At 48.7% G+C, this 8,858-nt stretch overlaps 1 protein-coding gene across 1 annotated transcript in view; it reads left to right on the forward strand.

The window, feature by feature from the left end:
- Nucleotides 1–8,858, forward strand: part of MARVELD3 (MARVEL domain containing 3) — a gene marked incomplete in the record, with an annotated part of 25,589 nt that overhangs the window by 6,611 nt on the left and 10,120 nt on the right. The window contains 2 exon segments of the mRNA XM_014589413.1: nucleotides 133–273; nucleotides 3,392–3,519. Of these exon segments, the coding sequence (XP_014444899.1) occupies nucleotides 133–273; nucleotides 3,392–3,519 (269 nt within the window).

Below are 8,858 nucleotides of genomic sequence, written 5' to 3' on the forward strand. Positions count from 1 at the left end.
GAGACAGAGCCGGGGACCGGCGGAGGGAGAGAACCCGGGACGAGCGGAGGGACGGGGACCAGCGAGGGGACCGGGACAGAGGAAGGAGCCGAGACCCCCGCCAGGACAGACACAGGGACGCGGGGCATCGTGAAACTCCCGTCAAAGCCGGACGCGGGACCGACCCCTGGAGCCGACCTGGGACGCAGCCCCGCCCCCCTGGCCCGCGCCTTGGGAAACCCCGGAGCCGCCGCCGGAGAGGAAGGAGGACTTCGGGCGCCGCGGCCGGGAAAGGTGAGGTGGGACAATGGGGGGACCGGGCCCTGCGATCGGGGCGCCGGGGAACCTGGGGCAAGGCCTGCGCTGCTCTGGCGCACCCCACTCCCCGGCAAAAGGTTACTTGTCCTGAGAACCCGGTTCAAAGGGTTTCGCGCCCTCCGAGGTGACCTGGGAGCTAAGGAAAACTTTCAGGTGTCCTCATCTCGTGACCCAGACCCGGTTAACAAAGCCGAAGCCACCGCTGGCAGCAGCGGCAGAGCCCCGGGACCAGGTAGAGGGGGGCGAGGTCTCCGGGACAGGAAGGACCAGGGAGGTGGGGTTCAGCTGAGGCTCCTCCCTCTCCCTCCCGCGGTCACCCCCTGCCCTGAGATCCAAAACCCGCCTTCCGCAGCTTTCCGAGTCCCGACCCCTGGTGGCCAGGACTTAGTAAGGATGCCTGAAGGAGAGCGCTCCAGTAGTTTAACCGGTGATCGCGGGGAGCGGCCAAATCGGGGGAAATCTTTCAAGGAGATACAGGCGAGCGGAAGCGCCGGCGGAGACAGACTCCGGCTGGGCGGTGCACACAGAAGAAAGCCGTGTTAGCCCGAGAAGGCCGGGGGACGTCGTTTGGAACCACGGAGGAGGCGAGCTGCTCCGGCTGCCGCCAGTAACAAAAACCCCGCTTTGCCTCCCTAGAAAAGAGTGAGCACCGAGCCGGCGGGGCGTTTTCCATCAGAGCTGCCTGGTCCAACCGACCCCACCCGGCCCCGCTTTTCTGCCCTTTCTCAGCCCACTTCCCCCTCGGGTTCCACATCCCTTCTCCTCCAGGCCGAGGCAGGTTACCCCTCCCAGGGGTATATGCATTTCGAAATAGCCAGCTGAGAGAAGCTGCTCTTTTAACCAGAGCCTAAGTCACCCTGCAATTCCCCACTGGCTGGCGTGGATTGGCTTCCCCCTCGTCTCGGTGAGGTCTTGCTAGGCAGCGGCATTCAAACCACCCCCACCCCCAGACTTACCTTCCTGAATGAACAACCCTGGCCATCCCTGCTTGGTGGAGCAGCGAATTCCCACAGGCCCTTGTGAGGAGGAAGCATCCTGATGTTCTGGACGACTAGGTGAGCCAGGAGTCCGGGGTGTAAGGGAGGACCAGAGGGAACCTGGTTCCCACACCTCCCTTCTAGGAAGCTGGTTGTCTTTCCATTTAACATCTCAGCCAGCTCCACAGACATCATCTAATGCCCAAATGATGTGTCCAGCACTGCAGACTGTGACTCAATGGAATCGTAATGGACCCTCCAGCTCCCGCAAGGAGACAGACAGGTCCTGGGGTGGTGACTGCTTCTGGGGTTTAGTTATGTTTTTTAATCGATAGAGGGTGTCTGGGCACACTTAAGATAGAAAGAGAGAAAGAGGATCTGCCCAGTGGCACCTAGGCATGCCACAATCCTTTTCCCTCTGATTCTCGATCCTGTTAGAATCCTGACACACAGACCTGGCATGAAGCCAACTGGGGTGCAACTCAAACCCTGGTCGGCCACGTGGGATCCAGCTTCCTCTGCACAGTGCCTGTTGCTGGGCTGTCCGGCCAGACCATGCTGGCCTCTTCTCTAAGGAGTCAGCCTCCCCCTGCTGTAGGACTGGAAGGCCAGGCCCAGCCTGTCTCCCTGTTGTGTCCACACACTGGGAAAGGTACTATCCTGAGTTTATGTTACGTTATCTAAAACCAACTAGCATGACAAAGGCTGTGCCAGATACAGTCACTTGCTACTGTTTGCCTCACCACAGCCGTACCAAGGAACTGCAGGGCCTGGGAGAATGAAGCGCTGCATTTGTAGTTTTTCTCAGAAACTAGTGTTCCAGTTCCCCACCCCATCTCTACCCAAAGTGAGTGATGGGAATATTTTTGTTTTATTGCCTCTTTGTTCATAGCTGCTTGGTGATTTGAAGCCAGAGAACAATTTATGAGGGTGGGAGTTCATGGGGAAAAAAATGAATTAAACTGTAAACACATAAATTTCAGGCCAGCTGGTGGCATGGTGGTTAAAGTGACTGGATCTCACATGGCCAACTGCATGGTTGGCGTTCCAGAACTGGTAGCTTAAAAAACGCCCAGGGTGTGTGCATGTGTGCCCAAAAATCCTGAAAGGAGAATGGAGGAGCAAGGATCACAGCATGGCTGTCCTCCCTGAAGGATGACTCTCTCTTTCTCTGGCAAGTGCATGTGCCCTATAGCCAAATATATAATATAGACAAATTTTATTTGTCAACATGAGCTCTGCCAAGTTCAAGACAATGTTGAAAGTAATGAGAACAGTCATTTTGTCCATCTCTAAAGAACTGAGGGGCCTGGGAATTTAGCCGTGTCACTGCAGTCTTCTTTATGTTAGTGACTGAAGAAAAATGCACGAACGCAAACTGGTTTTGCAGTGCTTCAGGAACTGAGAACTTCAGCTCACAAAGCAGGCGGCTCCGGGCTGCCCAGTTAGATCCCCCAGGCAGACGAACCGGCCTCAGAGGTGCTCACATGCAAGGGATTACAGGGCCTGTCACGTGGTTAGTGTAGTCGGGCCAAGGTCTTGGATTTTCTCCGAGGCCACTAAACCAGAGAATTCACTGGAATACGAAACACGATGGCAAATTTGGTTTCTGCTTCTATACATTTTTCAGTGTTGGGACTCTAGGCTCTACATGAGGAGGAGTGAAGAATTTTAATCTTGGTTCCTCAGTCTGGAATTTTCATCTGCATAATCCCTGTGCTGGGACTTGAGACCCACGGGTGCTTTCTAACCCTTAAAAAAAAAAAAAAGAATTGTAATCCTGGGTCAGCCCTGTAGCACTGGTAAAGGTGCACACGGAGCTGGTCCCACATGGCCAACCATGGTTCAAGTCCCAGTCCCAGCAGCTTAATAAACCACATAGGCATGTGCTTCTCTGTCTATAATCCTGACAGGATGGAGCAATGGAGAAGAAAATGTGTCATTACCACACCCCATGGGGAGGGTGCTTTCTCTCTCTCTTTCCTTCTGGTGAATGCATATCTCACTGGCAATTCAGAAAAAAAAAAAAAAACTTAAAGAAAAAAAAAGGATTCTAATCCTGATCAAGTTATTGAATTACAGGCACCCTAATGGCCGTGTATGATTTTTGGTTTCAGTGAACTCCCTTCAGGGAGATACCTGCCCTCAAACCCCAGGCCTGGACGAGAGGAAGTGGAATATTACCAGTCAGAGACTGAAGGACTCCTGGAGTGCCATAAATGCAGATACTTGTGCTCCGGAAGAGGTGAGCCATTTTGGAGACGGTTGGATCCCTTCCTGTCCCTGGTGGTTCTAGAAGTGGTGGTCTGAGCTGGTGCAGCAAAAATCCAAGTAGATTTTCCTTTGCAGTTCCTAGTAGTTTTGTTTCCGTACCTGCGTGAAATTCTTGTTTTATGAAAAAAGGTAGGAAAGTCTGAAACGGCTGCTAGATCTCCTTTGCTCCTCAGATGTGCCCCGGGACGTAGGCAGGTAGAACTGTGCTGGGCTGCAGGGAGAGCCGGCTGTGAGCTCCCAGCTCGGAGGGAGAATCACCTGGAGTGGGCAGTCGATTGCAGCTCAAGCCACCTGGGCAGGAGCAGCTGGTCTCCTTGGAAGCCCAGTGCCCACACCCTCCATCAGTGGCATCTATACTTTATTGCCTAAGCTTCACAGTAAGACATATAGTGTACATTCAGACCGAGTTCACAGGCACACAAAAATGTCATGAAACTGTACTTACCCTCTTACACACCAAGTACTCTGATGTTTTCTATTCTCTTTCGTTAAAAACAAGCCACACTAGGGCTCACCGTCTGCAAAACACTGAGATCATTATCATGCGTCAGCTCCAAACATGCTTTCCCAAGGCTCTCCTTCTAGCACTGGTCATGGTTTTGCTGACAATGAAGAAAATCTGGTTTGTCAGGCGAGCCCTGTGGTTCACATGATTAGGTGAGAAGTTTTCCTCGGCTGTGTGTGACTAAGAGAAAACATCCCAGCCTAAGGGGGCGAAGTTATGGGCTTGCACCTGAAAATGTGTTGTAGGATGATTACAAAGATGTACATGATTATAGGACTATAAGAAACTAAGGCGAAAGGCTCCAGGCGATCCAGAGACAAGAACTGTTACTCTAGTTCACATGTTGGTGCGGCCTTGTTGCCTTTAATTCTCCCAACAGCTCCTGAGGTTCAGAGAAGGACAGTAAGGTTCTCAAAGTCACACAGCTGTTAAGTGAAAGAGCTGGAATTAAAACTGAGAGCCTAGGGTCTGGCAGGTGGCATGGTGGTTGGGATGCTGGACTTCCACATGGCTGACTGTGGCTTGAGCCTGGGACTTGGCAGTTTGCTTTCTCACTTTCCCTTTCTCTCTCTCTCTCTCTCTGATCAAATTAAAAATAAGCAATAACAAATAAAATTAAATAAATCATTAAAAAAAAAAAAAAGACAACCTAGAGCCTGACTCCATGGCTACAAATGGTTCACTTGCCTGTCCTTTCTTCTTTTCTTCTTTTTGGAGAGGTGTTTGCTATAGGGCACGTGCGGTCACCAGAAAGACAGAGAAAGAGAGACAGAAAGCGAGAAATCACCCCCCAGGGGGGATGGCCACGCTGCAATTCCTTCTCCTCTCGGGATCTTGGGCACGCACGCACACGCGCCTGGCGTGAGTTTAAGCCTCTGGATCCGGGACTCAAACCTCGGTCTACTACATGGGAGTCCAGCTGGTCCCCTTTCTTCTTTTCTTGATGATACGAATAATGGGAATAAGCGAGAGGTTAATTACCAGGTTAGATATCTGTATTGAGAGAGGGCGAGAGTGTTGCCAGAAGGCATGTGCACTCACTCAGCAGCTAGAGAGAGGCAGGAGGTACCTCCTAGTGGGGCAGGGTCACAGTGCAGTCCTTTGCCTCCATTCTGTCAGGATTTGGGGCACACACACACACACACACACACACACGTGCCCATGTGTTTTCAAGCCGCCAGAGTCAGGATTTGAACCTCAGTTGGCCACATGGAATCCGACTCCCTTAACCACTAGGCGACAGGCCAGTCTGAGATATTTTTTCTGTCTGTCCAAGAAGACACGCCAGGGCTAGAGACTTCTGACCTAAACACACTTTGATTGAGGCTTGATTGCTTCTACCTGTTTGGCTTTGAGCCTGGAGGTTGGGTTTCTAAATGAGGCAGTGAAAGGATGGCTCAGAAGTTGGAAGCTACAAATGGAGGCTTGTACAGAGCTCTGGTGCAGAAGCCTGTGTAAGTACAGAACACGGAGCTGCGTTAGGGACGGGCATGAGACACCGGGGCCTTGTCTCAAGCAGGAAGTGCATGCCCAGATAAAAGTCACCTGAGGATTTTTAGGCCCGCCTGTCTCAGAGTAAATCTTTTGTGCTCTTTTCCTTATCTGTGAAAACAGCTTTACAAAAGTAGGAGACAGCCAGGGCAGCTGGTGCATGATAGTTAAAGTGCTAGGCTCTTGGAACCAGCAAATGGCATAGCAGTTATGGCACTGAACTCCCACATGGATGACTCCGGCTTGAGTCCCAGACCTGGTGGTTTCAAACTCACAGCGGGCTTGTGTGCATGTCCAAGATCCCAGGCAGAGAATGGAGGAGAAGGGATTGTGGCCTGGCCATGCCCCCTGGGGTTTGATTTCTCACTTTCCCTCTCACTCTCTGTCTTTCTCTCTCTGGCCAGCATATGCACCCTATGACAAAAACCTCTTCAAAAAAAAAAAAAAGTGTTGGGCACATGGCTAACTGCTCTCTGCGAGTTCTAGACCTGATGGTTCGAAAAACATGTTGGGCACGAGTGCATGTGTGCCCAAAACCCTGAGGGAAAACAGAGAAGGGATTGTGGTGTGGCCGTGCCCCATTGCAGGGTCTTTCTCCCTCTCCCTCTGCCACTCTGTCATGTGCATTGTGCCCTCAGGCAATTAAAAAAAAAAAGAGTATAAACTCATTAACAGATCTGAATGATTCACCCGGCTCACAGGGAGGAAAGGCCTAAGATGAACTACTGGCTCTTGGTGGGGAGAGGAGGTGCTGACACAGAACCAGATCCCTCAAAGGGTGGGGAGGGCTCGTCTGTGTACAGGAGGTCCTGGGGAGCCTCTGGGCCTTTACTTTGAAGGATTCCACTGGCTATCTCCCCAGCCCAAAAGAGGGGAGGCAAAAGATGGCACAGCAGTTACATTGCCGGACTCCCACATGGCTGACCATGGTTTGAAATCCACACTGGGTGCATGTGCGTGAGTGCCCAAGATCCCAGGAGGACAATGGAGAAGGGGTTGTGATGTGGCCATTCCTAGGTGGTGGGGCGGTGATTTCTTACTTTCCCTCTCAGTTTCTCTGTTTCTCTCTCTCTCTCTGGCAAACACACAGACTTAAAGGCAAAACTCTTTAAAAAACTTTTAAAGTGGCCAGGAGATGGTGTGGTGATTAAGGGCGCTGGATTTCCACATTGCCAACCACAGTTCGAGTCCTAGACCTGGCAGCTTGCTTTCTTACTTCCCCTTTCTGTCCCTCTCTGGCCAAATTTAAATAAATAAATAAATAAAGTTAAATAATTCTTTAAAAATAATTTTTAAAAAAGTAAACCAAAAAGAGGAATAAGTGTCTTGGTGGGCTTGTAGTCCTTCTAACACTATTAAGAAATTCTCTTGGGACCAGCAGATAGTGTAATGGTTATATTTCTGGACTCCCACATAGTTGACCACAGTTCACGTCTTGGACTCAGTGACTTAAAACTCAGGCTGGGTGCATATGCATGCGTGCCCAAAATCCTGAGAGGAGAAGGGATTGCAGTGTGGCCATCCCCCCGGGGGATGATTTCTCGCCTTTTGTCTCTCTGTCTCTCTGGCGAGTGTGCATGCCCTATAGCAAAAATCTCTAAAAAGAAAGAAAATGAAAGAAATTCTCTCATACAGCAAAACATTGGGAAAGTCTAAATGTCCTTTACATTGGAATGTTTTAAATTAATTGTGGTAATCTTTTGGGTTGTTGGGAAAGTCATGATGCCTTTTTGCATAGAAAAATATGTCATGACTTTCCTGACAACCTAATATATGTCCTTTGAAATTATGAAGTAGATTTATATTCACTGAGACAGAAAAATCTTCACGCTGTTTTAAGTGAAAAAAATAGATATACACAGTAGGAAATGAGTAAGACCCTGTTCTTACCTAAATGCAAATGAACAACAAAAAATTAAGACTAGCTGGTTCAGAAGTTAAAAAAGATATGTAGTGTTAACAAAGGTGATTTTTTATTTTATTTTTTTAAATTTAACTTTATTAATTATTATTGTTTTCCAGTTTAATCAGAGAGAGAGAAAGAGAGAAAGGGAAAGTAAGAAACCAAGCCACCAGGTCCGGGACTTGAACTGTGGTTGGCCATGTGGGAGTCCAGTGCATTTAACCACCAGGCCACCTGCTGGCCCCGACACAGTGGTGATTTTTTAGAAGTCTGTTATAGGGCACATGTGCTTGTTAGGAGAGAGAGAAAGTGAGAAAGCAAGAAGCTTCCCCCAGGGAAATGGCCATGCTGCAATCCCTTGCCCTCTGTTCTCCTCTCAGGATTGTGGACACACACATATGTCCAGCATGTCTTTCAAACCACTGGGTATGGGACTCAAGCCACACTGTGGGCTATGTGGATCCAGCTGCTTTAACCACCATGTTGCTGGCTGGCTCCCACAGTGATCATTATTTTTTATTGGTTGGACTATAGATAATTTTTATATAATAATGTTTCTTTTATATCCACATTTTTTTCTTCTTATAAGTGTAACTTTTATAATTAAAGGAAGCAATAGTCCTGTTTGAATTTGGTGGGAAATGACAGTGTGTAAAGATAACACCTGCGAGAACATCGTTTCAGTTAGAGACTGATTCCATGTCACACAGCTTCTGCTTATGAAATCTGGTGTCTGACAGCCTGGAGGTGGAGATGCTGGTGGACAGATACCCCTCACCCTGCCTCTGATAACCCATCGGCCCCTTTCTTGCTGGTACGATTTCCAGTTCAGGAGTACCAGCTTTATAGTAAGCAGAGCAGAAGATGCCAGACACCAAAGAGTACACTGCTATATGATTCCATTTATAGAACATTCTAGAAAAGGCAAAACTAATTTTTAATGAGAGAAAGTTCTGTAGTTGCCTGAAGAGGAAGGTAAGGGACTGGACACAAGTATTATTAGGTAGAAGCCCAAAAATTTCCCCAGTAAATTCCTCCAGAAATTTCTTGTTACAAATCTTGAGTATGGTTACATGGTATTGCATTGTCAAAAATCATTAAGCTGAAGCTGGCAGATGGCATGGTGGTTAAGATGCTGAACTCGCACGTGGCTGACTGCAGTTCAAGTTCCAGACCTGGCAGCTTGCTTTCTCACTTTCCCTCTCTCTATGGTCAAATTTTAATAATAATAACAAATAAATAAAATTAAATAAACTATTCTAAAAAAGTCATCAAGCCATGGGTTTAAGGTGGGTCACTTTGTTGTTTATAAGTAACATCTCAATAAAGTTGATTTTAAGGAAAACAACCAGCTTTCTTGTCCAAAATAAAGAGGGCCTTGAAAGACTCCAGACCACATCTACTCTGTAGG

The sequence above is a fragment of the Tupaia chinensis genome, unplaced genomic scaffold (genome assembly GCF_000334495.1).
Source record: "Tupaia chinensis unplaced genomic scaffold, TupChi_1.0 Scaffold000355_1, whole genome shotgun sequence".
Classification (NCBI taxonomy): Eukaryota; Metazoa; Chordata; class Mammalia; order Scandentia; family Tupaiidae; genus Tupaia; species Tupaia belangeri.